Genomic DNA, 18873 nt, shown 5'->3' on the forward strand with positions numbered 1-18873 from the left:
ATTCATTCATTCATTCAATCAATCATGGAAGAGCAGGAAGGACCCCTGAGACAATCAAGATCATTCTATCAGGATTAATTTTAATAGCCAATCACTTGGCCAACCGTGGCATGGCATGTCATGTCATGATCATCACTATTCCTCTCCAACACTTTGGATCTGAACACACACCTGGCGCAGGATGGATGCACTAAGCAGCAGAGCTAAACCATTCAGCTCCAGTTCAATACATATTTATGGACCATGGTTTATTGTACAATGTCAAGATGGAGCGTTACACATGCAGTATGCTGTTGTTGGCGAGAAGGAAGGAGGAGGTAAAGGGTAGGGAGGAGGATGGTACATGGAATGAATGATTTGGAATACGATTCAATGATCGTGGCGAACTGTATAATGGAGAGAGGATCTTGGAATGAATGAATGATTGTCGAGTTGTGATCACTTGCTTGGGAGAACAGTGTCGTGTGAGCCAAGGTCCAGACTCTTGACCGGCTCAAAGTTGTCTATCTTGAGATCGGTCAAGAACAATGCGATCTGATGAACCTTGAGGAAGTTATAAGTGACCGTTTGATACTTCATCGTATTAGTTATCACTCTATACATAATTCTTCGCTTGTTCAAATTGATCATGTGATCGATCTTATCAGCCGATCCTTCGTCCACAAATGCCAAGTCTCTAAGATGAATGCCCCTGTGATAGTTTGTCGTGTGTCATGTCAGTGATGAGGACTAGTCTGTCCCGCGGGTATAACTTAACTTACAGGAATGGTATACAATGTGGCTTGCCATCCTTATATGCTACACGATATGCTTTGTAATTGTTCTCGCTATGGAATAACTTCTCAAGTTCCAAGTATGTCTGATGAGTTGATGATGTTGTTTGAGTTAGTGATCATGTCCATATTTGGTCTTGATCAATCGATCGATCAAAGGAGTATACGAACCTCTTGTTGCTGTTTACTCAAATCCTTTCGAACTGCCTTGGTCCTCCAAACTGTCGTATTGTTAATGCCTCCATATATAGCCATCAATGAATGGAAGTTGTTCATTGCTCTTAGATGCTGTTGCCAATGAGAGTGAGTGAGTGATTGATCGATTGATTGATTGAGTGTGATCAATAACATACCTCTGATATCTTTAGGAACTTGGCCAATAGTTTGGACTTGCCTTTGATCAGTTGCTCGTTGAGTAGACTGGACGCTACCCATTTTGTAAAGTCATTGAATCGCTTCATCATTGTGAGTAGGTTGATGGCCTTTGATCTGAATTGTGGCTTGGTCCAACCTTTGATCAGGAACTCGGACGACTTGATGTTTTCATACATCTGGAAGTCGATCAGACAGAGCTGTCTGGCTATCTCCTCCTCGTCAATGTCGTCAAAGGTGAGCGTCGGCGAGAAGATGTTCTTGGGCACCTTGGGCTCGAGTGGCTCGCGGCCCGAGTTGTCCTTCTTCTTGATCAGGCCGCTCTCGGTCTTGGCAATCGACGTCCTGAGCTTCTTGGCCCAGCTGGTCAGGCCGTCCTTGCCCATCTGGTTGTCGATAAAGTTGTTGAGAATGGACAGCAGCTTGTCGTTAAAGTCCTGCGGGTGCTGCTCGATCCAGTACCAGAAGAAGTTGACGACGAGCAGCTTGTCACTGATCTCGCGCGACGGCGCGTTGTAAATCTGGATCACCTTGCTCATGATGGTCTCGGCCGTCGTGAACGACGGATAGGTCAGGAAGAAGATCTTCTTGAACTCGTTGGCGTCGGTGGCATTTGGGTTGTTTGTCAGCCACCAGATCAGCATGTTAAGCGTAGCAGCTTGCACTGTATTGTTGTCGGCATTCTTTAGCATCTTGACCTTTGAGTTATCATTGACATCCTCCCATATATTCCTGTTGTCGTCCTCGTGGCTGTCGCCGTCCTGGTCCGAGACGTAGGCGTGATACGCCTCTACCTCGGGGTCAATCTCCCAAGGTGATTCCAATGGTCCAAACAAGTTATTCGCATCCTTTATACCAATGCGTAATAATGTTGGTAATGCCTCATTCTCAATCTCGTTTGGTACAACTATGTTTTGTTTGATTGATTGATTGATTGGAGTGATTGAGTGAGTGATTGGAATGGTTCCAATGATTGAGATGGTCATGCTTACACTTTATATTACACTCCTCCTGTATCTTTTTGAGTGATGTTGTCATGTTCTCCTCGTGGAGGTATTGCATGATCAACTTAAGCAACACTTCGTCGGTGATCACATGTGATGCCTCTGTCTTGGCACATGTCCTGCTTCTTGAGTATGACTTTACGTTGTTTATAGGACGAATGCGTTCTCGTAGTTCCAATACATCTGGATGCTGATGCATCACACGTGCAACCCATTCACTTGCAGGGAAGTTGAATGAATCAACTGTTCGTATGTTGATTGTTACGTTGTTAGCATGTGTCTAGACATGATGTTTGTGTGATGCCCTATTCCCAATGACCTACCTTCGATTGAATCCGATGAGTTTGTATTGATACTGGATAGTGATGATGTTATTGCACTCTTCTTAGTTGGTGTCAGCATGACATTGTTTGAACTTGAGTTGATGCCTGAGCCTCCACCTGAGCCTGTCGATGATGTTGAAGTATTCATCCTTTGAGAGTAAATGTCGTTGCTAGATATATATAGTATTGGACTCAAGTACTTGAGTCTTCTACACTTTATACTACTAATATATTTGTATATATATATTGAATGAAAGAATGAAATGAATGAATGAATTGAATGAATTGAGTAGAAAGAGAGTGTGTGTATGCGAATTAATGAATATGAATGGATGATGGATGATTGGTTGAATGACGCGTGTGTCTGTGTTTTAGAGTTAGTGTGTGCCAAACAACAACAAACAAAGTGTTATTTTGATTAAAACCAATAAATCTGTTGAATGATTAGATGTGGATGTTTGATGATGTAAGACAATTACTTTCGGGGGAGTGAGTGTCCACTATTGATTGATTGATTGATTGTTATAACACAAGTAAACACACACTCAATCACACACACTCACACACACTCAATCAATCATTCTGTCAAACAATCAATCAAACCACTCACTTTTGATCAATCATTAACTAAACCTTAATCTCACCATAAACTCATGTAATAATTTGTGCGAGTATTTGAACTCCAAGACAGAGCTGGGTCTGGTGGTCCAAGGTCTTGGACCCAAATGTTGATCGATTGCACAAGATGCGTGTGATCACATAAAGGCTCCATAATGATCATAAATTTAAAAATGATCATGATAGTTCTGAGCGACCTTAGCCATGCGTGTGCCAATGTTCGACCAAATATTATCTCTCTTTAAACAGATTAATTATCAAAGTATCTGAATTTAAACAGTAACAGCCCATTCTTTGTTAAGAATGATTCAAGTTCATCTTCAAGTTCGTGTCAAGTTCAGGATCGCTAGCACTTTCTTGTTCTTTGTTGTCGAGTGTCGTGTCCGGGCTTATTCTTTATCTTTTTGGAAAAGTAGTTGGAATGTTTAGAATGGGAGGAAGAAGGTTCTGAAGGTCGATTGACGTATCAGATGGGTCAATCACATGTGATTGTGTGTGTGTTAGAGTGGGCTTGAGTGTTGTTGAGTCCTTGGATGGGGAGGCCAATCATGGCCTTCACTCCCACAATCATTTGATTTTTTTTTCGGGATTTCTTTTTTTGTTTGTTTTGCAAAGATAATAATAATAATAATACAACAACAATGCAAAGTGGAATGATCACTTCCCACATCAGGTAGTACCTTGTTGTTGTTGATGGAACATTCCACATTCAACACAATCATACAAATACATAATCAATCAAATTTATTTATAATGAGATATACATCAATGATGACATTGGCCTTTGTGGCCTTTGTGATGACAATAATCAGCTCATCAGTTGTTATGTCCAATAACGTCCAGGGTGGCCCAATTCCAATGACCACCTACTCAGTCGTGTTGGACTTGAACAATCGCTTCACTGTGCTCACGGGCAACAGCACCAACGGCATCGCCTGGGCCATCTTTAGCAATGAGATGATGACCACCGGCTGGGGCTACCTGTCCATCTCGACCAACGGCGCATACAACGACACACTGCAGGCCGCCGCCGCCGGCTACATCGAGGGCTTCCTCTCGGCCGACATGATCTGGCAGAACTGGAACAACATGTTTGTCAACGAGTACCAAAAGACCGTGCCCCAGAACGTCTTCACTTGGGTCAACGAGAACAACGACTACATGGTGCAGCAGATCGCCTCCTTCCCCCAGGACCCATACTGGCAGCAGGTGGGCCTCGTCTGGACTCAGATCAACTTCCTCCACCAGGGCTACCAAGACGCCAACATCGAGCCATCGCAGACCCTCACCCTGTCTGACATCCTGCTGATGAACATGGACGGCGACATGATCGACCTTGGACCCGCACTCAACTACACCAGCGGTGACGTGTCTGCCATGCCACCCCTCAAGTCTGTCGAGGAGTTCATGCGCAAGACTGGCCATTGCTCCAGTTTGATCAAGCTCACTGACGACCTTACCGAGCTGTACGCCGGCCACACCACCTGGTCGTCATTCTACGAGATGGTGCGTCTGTTCAAGATCTACACCTTTGCCTTCTCGGACGAGACCCAGTCCGCCTCCAAGACCACCATGTTCAGCTCGTACCCAGCTTCCCTGTCGTCCATCGATGACTTTTACCTGCTCGACACTGGCCTCGTCGTCATCGAGACCACCAACGGCATCATGAACAACGAGCTCTACCTTGCCGTCACCCCATCATCCGTTCTCTCATGGATCCGTGTTATCATTGCCAATCGTATGGCCACATCTGGCGCCACCTGGTGCTCGACCTTTGCCATCCAGAACAGTGGTACCTACAACAACCAGTGGATCATCGTCGACTACAACCGCTTCGTGCCAGGCGAGGACGCCAAGGACGGCATGGTCTACATCTTGGAGCAGATCCCAGGCTACGTCGAGTTTGACGACGTCACCAACATTGTGCGCACCGGCTACTGGCCCAGCTACAACGTGCCCTACTTTGAGTACATCTACAACATCTCGGGCTTCAACGAGACCATGTACCACACCTCCACCTACGGCAACTTCTTCACCTACTCGGCCAACCCCCGCGCCATGATCTTCCGTCGCGACGCCAACACCGTCTACACATTCGAGCAGTACCAGGCCGAGCTGAGATACAACAACTGGCAGCACGACACCCTGTCTGGCGGCAACTCAGGCAATGCCATCAGCAGCCGTTTCGACTTGGTCAAGTCCAACCCATCGGGCAACCCATACCTCAACAAGGACGCCTTTGGAGGCATCGACTCCAAGGCCGTCAACCAGCCAATGGTGCGCGCCATGCAGGTCGCCGCCCAGTCCGGTCCCACCCACGACCAGCAGCCACCCTTCAACTGGAAGGACAACAACTGGTCCTACGTCCACGTTGGTATGCCAGACGAGTGGAAGTTCCCATGGGTCACCATCACCCCATCCTCCATGACTCCCAACAAGTAGTTAGTTAAAATATAGCAATACTATTAAAGTCTACCCATCTATTAAACACACACAGCTAGTCGTTGTGATTGTGTTTATAGTTGGTTGTAGTTGTAGTTGTCGATCAACAATATATCCTATCTCTGTCTTTGTCTCTTATCCTACCCTCGCCCTAACCCTTACCCTCGCCCTCGCCCTCACCCCAACCCAACCAAGTTTGCAAACCCTCACACAAAACCCTCGCATACAACAACCATGATGTGTTCAGACTCATTGATTACTCCATAATTACACCTTATGATCAGTCATCAATCAATCACCAAGTTTATATTCGTTACAATGTCATGCCCCTACACAAGTATGATGGTTGTCCGCTCGATAAAGCAAGGATGATCTATTATAAATTATTATTATCTGGAACTCTTGGTTGGTAACCACAATGATGCCAATTGGGAACACAACACAACAATCGTCACATTAACATTGTGATTTGAATGAATGGTTTATAAAGTTTAAAGATAATATCACACCATTCTATCTATCCTTTATATCTATCTATGTCTGTGTGTATATAAGTATGTATGACCCTGTTGGCTGTGAGTCATTGATGGCTCTTGATAACCGAAGGCCATGGGAACCGGATGCAAAAACGAGTGATGTTTATCGGGGTTAGTAGTGTGATTTTACACTTTAGTGGGGAGAATATGTGTGAGTGTCAGTGGGCTACCACCCCGATACCACCAAAGTGGTGGAAGCACAATCACTTGCCATTTTGGAAGTCAAGGCCATCCTTATGAGAGATCCACCATACAGTCAGTAGTGTGTAATTATGATGATGGTGTAAACAATCGTCCTCCATACACCTCCGATGAATGAATGCATTCATGTGAGGGTATGAGTGTGTGTATGGTTGGATAATTATAAATCCCGATTGAGGCGTCGTTGTGTGTTTGAGTGAGTGAGTGGATGTATGAATGATCAACAAGGTATGGCATATACGAACGAGTTACTGCACCTCACTCACTGACAATGGCAATGACCGTCTGTCGGTAGTCGACTATTTACTGGAAGAACCAATCATTTGTTTGATTCACCAAACATTAACCCAAACAAATAATAATAACTTTATTTATTTATCTCTTTCTTTAATACTTTCTTTACTTTCTACTACATACATATATAATAAATACAGAGAAATGTCTTCCGAGCAAATTAAGCAACTCGACGCCAAGCTGGACAACTACCACCTGTTGACTCACGACTTCTACAAGAAGTGGAGCCACGGCGAGCTCACCCTCGAGACCCTCAAGGTCTACGCCGGCCAGTACTACCACCACGTCGACGCCTTCCCAAGATACATCAGCACCATCCACTCCAAGTGTGACGACATCAAGTCCAGACAGGTGCTGCTCGGCAACTTGACCGAGGAGGAGAGCGGAGAGGAGAACCACCCAGAGCTCTGGATGCGTTTTGCCGAGGGACTCGGAAACACCCGTGAGGCTGTCAAGTCCTCCGAGCTGCTGCCAAAGACCAAGGCCCTCGTCGACGGCTACTACGATCTCTGCAACGAGTCCTACGCCAAGGGTCTCGGTGCTCTGTACGCCTACGAGAGACAGGTCCCAGAGGTTGCCAAGTCCAAGATCGACGGTCTTGAGAAGTTCTACGGTATCAACAACGAGCGTGCCCTCAAGTTCTTCGTCGAGCACATCACCGCCGACGAGTGGCACTCTGAGGAGTGTGCCGCCCTCATTGACAAGCTCTCTGAGGAGGACAGAAAGGTCGCCGAGCAGGGTGCTGAGGAGGCTGCCAAGCTTCTCTGGGGCTTCCTCGATGGTATGATGGCCGTTTCCAACTAAACGTGCTGATCAGACTTATCGTCGAATGTCACCAACACCACAACCAATACATACATTTATACATACACCACCGCCAACTGGCGCGGTAGTCAATCAATCACTATCCATCCGTCCCATCCGACCGTCCAATCATTCAATCAATCATATTTGGTTGATTCCTTTTCTTTCTTTTTTTTCTTCATTATACCTTCATTCATTCTGGAACATGTAGAGTGCGAACAACAAAGGTTGTTGTTCCCAACCAATCATCCCAACCAACGACGTCATGTCGTAATAAATACATTCTTCTCTCGACGTAGATAACTTTATGATATCTACGATAACAATCCACAAACAACTGTCCCAACAAATAATTATCTCTTTCTATCTCATTCTTTTACAATTACAATACTCTGTTTATTTTATGTTGTGTTGTTGTAGTTGTTGTTGTTGTTGAGTAGTCCAATCAAATTGATTACCTTTAAAGGAAGTTGTGGGTGGATCTGTTCACCAACTTTACACAATGGTGTGTAGAATGTGGGATGTTAACTAACAATACAAAAGCAAGGTACCTTCATCACTCTCATTAATTCATTGTTATTCTTCCATGTGAGTAATACATAAATACATAATAACAAATATATGTGTTGTTATCATAAACAATCAAACAAATAAACAACAATGAATGGAATCAATCAAAAAAGGAACATACTACCTACCTTGTCACTTGATAAGGAACCTTGTTTATAACTTCGACCGTAAAAGTCCAACCACCTAGATACCGTAAGACAATCAAAGGAACTTGTGTTAGGAAAAGAACCAACATACCTCTACAAATGCACCTAACAATCGTACCTATGTTCTTTGGAATGACAAGTCAAATGTACTTGTTAATGGGCTGTACATGTTATAATAACCACGAACATTGAGATTGAAGAGATAATATCAATATTAATCGATCAACCGAATAACCTGTTAACCAAAATAGTGTTGACCTAACAATCATAATGACTTGATATGATGCGAATAGCGAGGTTCCAACCACTGTTGATTTTTTTGGTAAAGGGGAGGGACAAGACACAGTACGCAAAGGTACCCATGCCCAACTTGATCACCACGAAACCATTCCCTGGGGAATGATGCACAGTCTCATCTCATCATTGTCATTCAATGACTCTGGCGATACGTCACTCTACAGTTACAACAACAATATTTTAAGTCCCTTCAACTCATTCAGCAAATAGACTCGATTAATCAATCAATCAATCTATACTCATTCATTCAATCAATCAATGGCAAAGTCAGCGAGTAAAAAGTATCAAGAGGATGTTGGAGAGAGCATACCTGAGGAGTTCAAGAAACAAATGGAGACACCGGCAGCCACTACTGATGTTGAGGATGAACCATCACTTGTGTCCACTTTGATCAAGAACATAAAGATTGGTGGAGACATGAACACAATGAACATCAGTGGTGCACATATCCAAGCCAAGTCATCACTTGTCTTCTATCCCGAGGCCTTCCTCCACTTTGATCTGCTCACAGTGTAGGTTCATCCATCTATCCATCACACTTATCATCCACATCCACAAACACTAACACTTACAACAACTGCGCACCAAACTAAAGTTGTAACGACATGGAGAGCGCTCAAGATCGTATGCTCCAAGTGTTCAAGTTTGCCTTGTCCACTGGATACTTGCCGGATGATCTCACCAAGAAGCCATTGAACCCGGTACTGGGTGAGACATGCCAGTACGATATCAAGTTCCCCGAGAAGAACTACGTCGTTGAGTCAATCTCGGAGCAACTCTCTCATCACCCACCCATCTGTTCCAGCACAGCCTTTGACAAGAAGGCTGGTATCTCTGCCACCTTCTACGCACCCATGAGACTAAACTTCATGGGAACATACGTTAAGTTGACCATCGATGGCAACATGGAGGTTCGTCTAGATAAGTTTAACGAGGTCTACACCGTTACACAGCCAATACTTGCTGTGCGTATCTTCCGTGGCTTTTGCGAGTACATTGGCGACAGTATCATCACCTGTTCCAACTCGAAATATCGCACCAAGTGCACATTCCATGCCAAGGTAAGTTGTGTCAAAGGATCAGGGAAAGGCAGCCCGCCTCATTCATACTCATTCATACACTCCACTCAATGTAGCCAATGTTCTATGGCCAGTACAATTTGATTGATGCAACAGTGTACAATGGCAAGGAGAAGTTACAAAAGATCAAGGGATCATGGGACAAGGAGTTGTCCATAACAACATATAAGAAGGAGGACAGCAAGCCATTCTTCAATCTCGAGAGTCTAAAGGGAGCCAAGGGTGTGATGGAGGATGTTGCACCAGAGAAGCTGCTGCCTACCGACTGGACCTTCGCATGGAAGGGTTTACTCGATGCAGTCAAGACCAACCAACCCTCAAGAGTTCTGTCCCGCGAGAAGTCTAAAGTTGAGGAGCACCAAAGGAAGCTTGCAGCTGAGCGCAAGGCCAAGGGTGAGATTCACACGCCAGCCCTATTCGCTCAAGATAAGAACGGATCATGGGTTCTCAAGGAGACTCTCTAGAGTGTCCATCATTCACATCATCAATCATCATCACAAGTAGTAAACACTTAGCGATGCCACGACCTGGATGCACAACTGCAACAGGATGTGGAGGGTCGTGCTATATTATATACAAGTGTTGTTGTTGGTTATACTTTATTACAAGAGTTGTTTAGGCTTGGATTGAGTACACGCTGCCAGCAGACAATCCAAACACCTCTGGTTGGTCACGAGCGTAGACCTTGGTTGGTGGAAGTGTAAAGGTACCCTTGGTAGTGGCGATGGCCTTGTAGGAAACGGTGTAACAACCGGCACGGATGTTGTTTCCACGGAAGATCACCTCGGTCTTGTAGGTCTCCTGGGTTGGGAATGGCCTGTACCAGAATCGCAAGTAGTATGGCACTGGGTTGTTGTTGTTGTCCGAGCCAAGGTTGTAAACATTGTTGTCAAGTGGTTCAATACCAGCGGATGCTCCGTCCTCAATGATAACATTGCCAATGTCATCTGGGGTGGTGATGGTGATGATCACCTCAACCAACTGTCCGACATTGAATGTGTTGTTGAGCTGCGACATTGACACTGAAGTGTTGGAGCCGAGTGGCTTGATCACCTTTTGCACAAAGAATCCATGGTAGATTGGACTGGTGGGGAGTGTTGCAGGTACGTAGGTGATTCCAACGGCGGCTGAGACTTCTCCGCTGCCGACGGCCTTGAACATGATCTGGCCTTCGTTGTTGCCCAAGAGACTAAAGTCGACAGAGTTGGACACACTAGTTGCATGGTTCGTGTCGAATGTGGCAGACATGATCTCAAGTGATGGGGTATCCTTGAACACTGTGAGAGTGAGGTTTGGACGTGTGCTCTTCTTGACTCTGTCGTAGTTGGTGAGGATGACGGTTAAGAGGGTCCTTTGCTCCCTTGAGATGCTCCAAATGTAGTCATAGACGATGTTTGGTTGGATACCACCAGTGGCAACAAAGTTGACAATCTTCTCGAGCAGGGGTGTCTCATGGCCAACCTCTATAAAGGCGAGAGCGGCATAGGCAGAGGCCTCAATGTCAGCCGACTTGCTATAGGCATCGTAGGTGACATAGGCAGTGCGACCCTGTACTCTGATGTTGTTTTCAATGTTCTTGATGACTGAATTGACAAAGGCTGGGGGCGGGGATCCAGCGGCAGAGTTGTACAACGACGATAGCACAAAGTAGGTCTGACATCGCAGTCCACAATTGTCTGTGATGTTGGCAGACAGGGCCTTCCAGCCATATTGTGCCAGGTCTGGTGAGGTTGGCTCCCAGTTGTAGCCAAGACCAAGGGATGCGTAGGCAATGCCCTCCTTGTCGACAGTGTAGTTGTGTTGATGAGCGTCCTCCACACGTCTGTTGAGTTGCTGGTCAATGTACTGGCGCCACATATCGATCGAGGGAGAGATGGTCCATCCCTGGAGTTTGGTGACGTTCATCAGACGGTTCAGGACGATAGCGTACAGTGTAGGGTAGTAGCTGTCCTGGTAGGTCAGATGCGGATAGCTGTTGATACTGTCTGGTCCAAGGTATGGCTTCAGCTTCTCGTCCAGTTGTCTGAGTGTAGCGTTGGCCTGATTGATAAGGGTCTGGTTGAAGCCATATGATATTAGAGCGCCAAAGACAGCCTGTTGTGAAAGGAGGTCGGAGGAAGATGGCAGGATGCCTGCGCCAGCGGCCATGATCTGGATACTGTTGGCCTCGACAGATGGGTAACGGCCAACTCCAACGACAACATCCAAAGTTCCAGTGCCAGGTTCGGCGGCGGGCAGCTTGATGCCCTCTGGTGGCTGACTAGAGTTAGCTGTGATGGCCATGCTTGTGCCAAGGTAGATGGGGGCCTGTCTGCCCAATATGTCAAACTCCACTCGGACTGCGTCGAGGTTGGCTCCAGAGGAGCTCTTGAGGAAGAAGGTCATTTGAGCGGGTCCCTTGCTGAGAGCCTCGAGCGAGAACACTACGTTGCTGGTCGTTCCCTGTTGGATGCTGATTGTCGACGAGTTGCTTGAGGAGAGTAGCATGAGAGTTGGTTGTTCAATGTTGATTGTGACGGTGATGTTGGAGATGGGGTTGATCGCGACAACTGACACACCGCACTCAAACTTGTCACCAATCCTTGCGAATCTTGGCTGGATGGGCAGGATGTTGACGTCTCTTCGACTGATGATCGACGCCTCGGTGGTGGCTATCTCAATGTCCTTTGTGACGATGATTGTACGGATCTCAAAGGTAGTCAAATCGTCTGGCAAGTCGAGGGTCACGACTGCCTGTCCATTCTTGACTGGGGCCTTGGCAACAAAGAGAGGAGTGGTCTGGAAGTTGCTGCGCACTGATACACCGTTGCTTGGCGCGCCACCACCACCTCCCTTCTCCATGCCTCGGAATGCAGATCCACCATCCATTTCGGCCATTGGCGGGGCAGCGGCAGCCAATGGACTGTCGAATGCAATATCGTCATTGAATGCCCATCGGTGATTGCGTGCCAACATGTTGGCCGACTCGGTGAGCCAGTTGTAGTGGCCCTTGAAGAAGACCTCGTCAGTCTGATCAATGTCATACCATGAGCCATATAGCCATCTGTTGAAGGTCAGTCTTCTGAGCATGGTCTTGAACTGAATGATGTAGTTGTCGACGATACCATTGCGCGATGTCTCACCAGTGATCATTGACCAGGGCGTGTAGGTTCTGAACTCATCGCCATTGTCCAATGGATGTGGGACCAAGTCAAGGACACGCTTGTCCACAACAAACACACATGCCTCGGCTTGTCCAGTGAGTGGCTGGCCGGCAGAGTTGGTGACCTTGATTGTGATGTTGGTTGAGGAGCCTGGAGTGACAACAGGGTTGTCGAGAGCGATGGTAACATTGATGGTTGGAGGCTGTCTGATGCTTAGATTCTTGGTGCCAGTGAGGCCACGTGCTGTGTTCCTGTTGTTGGAGGACACGGGAACGCCAGCGGGGATGTCAAAGCCCTCTTGCTTGCCAAGCACTGCCATCGAGAAGAAGAGTCCGGATTGACGGCATGCCTTGGGTAGAGAGAGGAGGCTGACAGTGTTGACACCATATGGTACGGTCATGCGCATCATGCTGGTGTACTTGTCACAACCCCAGTAGGCCAGTACCTCGCCCGATGCGAATGGATTCCAATAGGTGATCGTGGGCAGATGTGCATCGTCATAGTAGTTGCGATCGGGGTAGAGATTGAGAGACTCGGACAGCTTGTAGGGGTTCTGCGCCCAGAACTCTGGATCATAGTTGACCTCGAATGTGTTGGAGATGCTGTTGTTCTTTGGATCCTTGGCGTGGGCAACAATGACATGAGGATCAAGATCGTCAATTGTGAAGTGGCATGGCGGCGCAATATACTCAGAGTTGGTGGTGAAGGTGCAGAAGTACTTGTGGGTGTCGTCTGTCGAGACGGTGGTAGCAACAGTGCGCTTGGCAAAGGCAGTCTCCCACTGGGTGAGCATGAGGGACACGGTGACGCCGTTGACAGTGGTCATTGTTGGGATGTGGTAAAGCTCGACAAAGATGCCTTGGGGTGATCCGGGCACGACCCTTGGGGCATTGGTAAACTGAGCAAGGCTGAACTTGAACTGGTATTCGCCATTGGTGATGAATCGGGTGAATGTTTCCGATTGAATGAATGAGCGGGAGGGGTCCAAGTAGGAGGCAATGACATCAATGCGGTCACCATATTGGTAGGTCTGGCCACTCAGTGTGATGACGGCTGTAGCCTCTCCATGCTGGTCGGTGATCACATTGATGTGTCCACTGGCATCCTTGTATACATCGTCAAAGAAGTTGCTGGCCCACTTGTACTGCAGTGTTACATTCTGTCCATTCTGCACGGTGCCAAGGTAGTTGGTGGTCTTGACATTGATTGAGAGTGTCATTGAGTCGCCATACTCGATGAATGTTTGATTGGAAGCGAGTGTGACAACGCCACTTGGTAGTCTAGGGTCGCCAACAATAAAGTCTGCCGAGGAGGATGAGACGATGTCGCCATTGGGGTTGAGCGATGAGACAAGGAGTGAGGTGTGGCCAGGCTTGTTGTTGATTGGCACAGTGAAGTTAGTGTCGAATGAGTTGAACACTGGATCCAATGTGATGTTCATAGTGACTTGGTCATAGTCCTCGGTCTGCCAGTAGACGGTGACCGTGTGGGTCATCTGTTGGGCCTTTGTGTGCTTGATGTATCCCTTGAGCAACACGACGTCGCCAGGCTTGTAGATGCCGCGGTCCGTGAACAACTGGTACTTTGGCTGCTCATCGGCATTGTAGGCGTACTCGAGATTGATCTGATGGATGAACAGTCTGTTGCTGGGACCGTATTCAACGACGATGGCATTGAGCAAGGAGTTCTTGGGGATGGACACGATGCCGCTGTCGCTGGTCTTGGCCTTGCCCTTGAGAACGATCGAGTCGTTCTGGCGACCATAGAAGTAGACGGTGGCGCCTTCGACATTGGCGTTGTTTGTTGTGTTGGTCACCCAGACGATTGCGTTGTCGCGGCCGTATGCCAGTACTGCAACACTGACGTCAGACTCCTGAATGAGTTGGTTCTGGTTGTATGGGCGGCATTGGTAGTCAATGTAGGATGTGCGTGACTCTAGGAATACGCCACTGGATTGCCAGAGACGCTTAGCATTGAGTGATGTGACCTTGGGCTGGTTGTCCTGTACTTGAGTCAATGTGATGTTCTCCAGTGAATCACCAAGCTCGGCAGTGGGTCTGCCAGTGGCAAGGCTGGTGAGTGCGGCAATAATGTTGGACTTGGTAACGGGGTATCCAGCAACAGAGTATGGTGAACTGGCACAATCGAGAGATGCGTAAGAGATCATCTTGTTCTGATTGATCGTGTATGTTTGAGTGATGTTGTCAGATGGCGAGAATATCTGAGGTTGCTGCGAGAGTCCTGCCGCGTAGGCCTGTCCATCTCTCATCTGGAAGTCAGCCGAATGCTTGAGCAGAGGCAGACTCCATCCATCCAGTATTGTCTTAACTGGATTGATTTTGATTGTATAATTCTTTCCAGCTTCAAACAATGCGTCAATCTTTGGTTGTTTGCGTGCGAGTGTTAGTGTTTGGCCGAATTGATGATGAGACTGTCTCATTGTACATACTTGGATTGATGTGATGTCCTTGATGATGAGGGTAAAGTTCAGACTTGGAGTGAAGCAGATTGATTCCTTCAACAATGTGGCAACATCTGTTGATGCAATGTCCAGGATGCCATGGCGAAGTAGGAGTAGTTGAGTGTTCTCTGAAATTGGATATGATACACTGTTTGATTGATGATGTTAGCATTGATGTGAGGTAGACAGAGATGAAAGGATGACTTACCGGAAGGGGAATACGAATGGGAAGAGACCGTATACACCAACTGAGAGTGGTGCAGAGGTTGGTCCAGCGTTGGGATGTACCTTGGCATCCTCAGCAAGAATGAGGGAGTATTCTTCTCCAACACCAAGTTGGTCCTCAAAGGAAATGCAGAATACTCTGGCAGTATTGATGCCAGATTGATTGCAGTTGACAAAGTTGAAGCGAATGGTAGCTCCATCAGACACACGGATGGCCTTGAGACTGGTGCGAACGGCAGCCAGCTGGAAGTCGTAGCTCAGTGTGACGTAGACAATGCCGTCGGGTGGTACCTCTGGGTAGTTGCCATTGTACGATGAGCCATTCTGTTGCAAGGCATTGGTGAATGGATTCCAGGTGTTGTTGGTCAATTGGTCAGACTTCTCCGAGGTGACCGTGTAGATGCTCATCGTCAACTGTGGCGTGGTGTAGAGCACGGGGGTCGGGGTCTCAGACAATGATGCACCGTCATATGTCTTGGCAGCAGGGTCCACCGTAAATGTACAATTGAGATCGGTTGGCCATGCGCCATTGACGTCGAAACGGGCGATGGAGGTGGTCACCCAACGGTAGCGGCCGTCCACTGGCACCGCAGAGTTACAGCGCAGTTTGAAGAAGCTGCTGACGTCCTGGTGATCGAGGTCCTCAGTGCCAATGGCAATGACTGGACGATTGAAGATGACGGTGATGGGCGAGTTGCCGCCAGACAGCTCGTAGGGCGTGGTGGGGTCCTCGGCCGACGGCAGGATGGAGATCACTTTGAACGGCAGCGACGAGAGCGTCATGTTGGGGTTGACGACAATCGTACGTCTTTGGGGCTCTGCTGGTGAGTCGGCCATGTGGCGCACGCCCTTGCCAATCCTCGATGGCATGATGTCTGGGGCCAACATCTTTATGGACTTGTCCACACTGGACCATGCATTGTTATATTGTTTGTTTGATTGTTGAGCCGTGGCATCATTGTCTATACGTACAGCCGAGTTCCTTGTCAGCGATGTATACTGATACACCATCAACAAGGACACTGCAAACATGCCAAGTAATATATTAAAGAATCTACCTCTCATTGTTTCTTGTTGAGGTAGTTTGATTGGTGATGATGATGTGATTGATTGATTGATTGATTGTATGATTGATAATAAGACAAGGCTTGTCTCTTTATCTCTTTTCCTTAACTATCTAATCTCTCTATCTATCTTTCTGAAGCACCTAACTTTGTGTCTATTTAAAGTGACAGCGAGTGTAAGAGATAGGAAGGAAGCCAAGCCGAGGAGAGGGATCATGAGTGTGTGACGGCCACGCTACTACTACTAACTACACACTTGTGAGTGAGTGAGTGTGATGGTATATGTGTGTTGTAGAGGTAGTATATGTATGATGATGTATCGTATACATAGGTTCATGATAATGAATGAATGAATGAATGATTGATAGAATGAGTGATAGTGAATGAATGAAGTGGTGTGGTGTGGTGCGAGGTCAGGGTTAGGGTAAGGGTTCGTGGTTATGTCATAGAAGGTTGTGACACAACACACGCGACTGGATACGGGATACTCAATCAGTCAAGTCATTCGATTATGATTGAAAGGTGTGGAAAGTGTACACATTAAAGTGAAGTTGATTGGTTAGGTTCAATGATTGGACAATGTGAGAATGATAGTGATAGTGATATGATGTGATGTGATGTTGTTGATGTTGGTTGCTCAACGATATTATATACATTTACAATAATAATCATAATAACAATCCATCAATCAATCAATCAATCAATCAACTTTGGGGAAATGTTTAAGACATATGGACAAGCCCATAGCCAATAATGATGTCAATGTTAACGCCAACGCCAACTCCAACGCCAAATGTCCATTTTCCAACATACCGGTGACAACCTTCCTACGAACACGATGACTTTGTATTACTTAGGTGAGATGAATGAGTGATGGGCTGGTTCGAGTCGTTGTGGTTATGATCTTAGGACAATGTGACATCACAAAGGGGTGATTGATTGATTGAAGATGAGATACAGGACATCGTATATTGATCAGTGTGTCTAAGAATGTGAACCGTGTCACATCTATTATGAATTCATTCATGATAAACATAGATCAATCAGATTGATTGATTGACTGAATGAGTGATGGGAGAGGGATGTGGACGAATTATCTTACCTCCTAAATACTTTGGACACGATATCTTTGAAGCTGTTGATGTTCCAATCGACGAATATTTGAATACCGCTATCGTTTCCCGATGTCAATCTATAGTATTGTCGATTTTATATCTCTCTTTAACTTATAAGTACGAAACTCGTTGGTTGGATTGGCTATATACTATATCCATTCTTCCTTCCTTCCTTCCTTCCTTTGATGACGGAGCTAAATAGGATGTGTCACGTAGCACCTTCCAACTATGTCCATAAAGTTGTCGACTCGACAAGTGAACTTTGCTTTATTCCAAAAAACAACTCGTTTACCCTACCCTCGCTTACACTACCCTCGTTTACACTACCCTCGTTTGATCACACCCCTCTTTGGTGACCACCACATTTATTTGATTGAATGAACTAATGATCACATATATATATAACTCTGATACCATAATAATAATCATCCTTATCAATGAATACATTGAAGACAAAGACACAGACAAATTCCAACAACAACAATGCTTCAAAGACAAATAATAGAACTACATCAACTTCATCTGCAACTACAACAACTGCAACTTCATCAAAGTTAACAAAAGCGACAACAACAGCGAAAGCGACAACAACAGCAAAAGCGATAACAACAACAGTATGCACTCCACTTGGAGCAACAAATTGTCAATGGAAGATTGTGATGCCTGTGCATCCTATACCAAAGTTTGGTCTAAAGGTGCATCCATTAGCAATACTGATAGGATGGATTAATGCCAAGGCACATCTACTCGAGCGCTACACCAAAATCTACAGAGAGAATGGCTTCTGTACTCTATCACTCATTCCATTATCAACTGGACAGTATGTGTTTGGTTCAAGTTTGAGCTATTCTTGGACACAAACTCATCAATCATTCAATCAAACACTAGCTTCCTTCCATCAAAGATGCGTATTCTAGCACATAACATGGCCAACTTCCTCCTGGAAGAGATGGCCAATGTTCCACGATATATAATCATTCAAGTGTTCTCTGGCAATGCGACTCTACTAAGTTACTTCTACGAGTTATTACTCAATGAGAAGGTAAATGGGAGCTCCTAACCTTAACCTAACTCATCTCCTAACTATCTCAACAACAATATAGAGATACGCACCACTTATACCATTGATCAAAGGACAGATATTTGATAGTTCCCCATCGGATATTACAACCGCCGCGGCGTACAAATCATTGATACAACCTTTTCCAAACTCAAAACTGTATCGATCACTGATGTCAGTGACCTGTAGTGTATACGAGAGAGCAGTTGATGTCCGAACATTGAACAGTGATTTCTGGAAACGACTATCATTATGTCCTGTAAATATATTTATTGACCGGGATGCGATGGATCATCACTCACACGCTCTCTCACTCACATCACTCCATCCCCCCCCCCCCCCCCTT

At 46.2% G+C, this 18873-nt stretch overlaps 7 protein-coding genes across 7 annotated transcripts; 4 read left to right on the top strand and 3 right to left on the bottom strand.

Moving 5' to 3' along the window:
- Positions 1-438: 438 nt before the first annotated feature.
- SAMD00019534_047930 (hypothetical protein) lies at positions 439-2620 on the bottom strand (the record flags this gene model as incomplete). Its single annotated transcript, XM_012900283.1, has 6 exons — positions 439-691; positions 762-859; positions 945-1061; positions 1127-2052; positions 2138-2392; positions 2473-2620. 6 exons carry the CDS (start codon positions 2618-2620, stop codon positions 439-441), a joined length of 1797 nt encoding a protein of 598 aa, XP_012755737.1.
- A 1241-nt stretch (positions 2621-3861) lies between these two features.
- On the top strand, positions 3862-5532 carry SAMD00019534_047940 (hypothetical protein; the record flags this gene model as incomplete). Its single annotated transcript, XM_012900284.1, has 1 exon — positions 3862-5532. The coding sequence occupies one exon, from the start codon at positions 3862-3864 to the stop codon at positions 5530-5532; it is 1671 nt and encodes a 556-aa protein (XP_012755738.1).
- Positions 5533-6707: 1175 nt separating this feature from the next.
- SAMD00019534_047950 (hypothetical protein) lies at positions 6708-7367 on the top strand (the record flags this gene model as incomplete). Its single annotated transcript, XM_012900285.1, has 1 exon — positions 6708-7367. The coding sequence occupies one exon, from the start codon at positions 6708-6710 to the stop codon at positions 7365-7367; it is 660 nt and encodes a 219-aa protein (XP_012755739.1).
- Positions 7368-7830: 463 nt separating this feature from the next.
- On the bottom strand, positions 7831-8223 carry SAMD00019534_047960 (hypothetical protein; the record flags this gene model as incomplete). Its single annotated transcript, XM_012900286.1, has 3 exons — positions 7831-7918; positions 8066-8120; positions 8202-8223. Coding segments are annotated over 3 exons (165 nt in total), but the record flags the coding sequence as incomplete, so codon positions are not given.
- Positions 8224-8638: 415 nt separating this feature from the next.
- Positions 8639-9923, top strand: SAMD00019534_047970 (hypothetical protein; the record flags this gene model as incomplete). The annotated part of the gene is made up of 3 exons (XM_012900287.1): positions 8639-8892; positions 8976-9441; positions 9516-9923. 3 exons carry the CDS (start codon positions 8639-8641, stop codon positions 9921-9923), a joined length of 1128 nt encoding a protein of 375 aa, XP_012755741.1.
- Positions 9924-10074: 151 nt separating this feature from the next.
- Positions 10075-16320, bottom strand: SAMD00019534_047980 (hypothetical protein; the record flags this gene model as incomplete). Its single annotated transcript, XM_012900288.1, has 3 exons — positions 10075-14982; positions 15052-15211; positions 15272-16320. 3 exons carry the CDS (start codon positions 16318-16320, stop codon positions 10075-10077), a joined length of 6117 nt encoding a protein of 2038 aa, XP_012755742.1.
- A 1572-nt stretch (positions 16321-17892) lies between these two features.
- On the top strand, positions 17893-18789 carry SAMD00019534_047990 (hypothetical protein; the record flags this gene model as incomplete). The annotated part of the gene is made up of 3 exons (XM_012900289.1): positions 17893-18287; positions 18356-18509; positions 18571-18789. Coding segments are annotated over 3 exons (768 nt in total), but the record flags the coding sequence as incomplete, so codon positions are not given.
- Positions 18790-18873: the final 84 nt, after the last annotated feature.

The sequence above is a fragment of the Acytostelium subglobosum genome (genome assembly GCF_000787575.1).
Source record: "Acytostelium subglobosum LB1 DNA, scaffold: scaffold8, whole genome shotgun sequence".
NCBI classification, from domain to species: domain Eukaryota; phylum Evosea; class Eumycetozoa; order Acytosteliales; family Acytosteliaceae; genus Acytostelium; species Acytostelium subglobosum.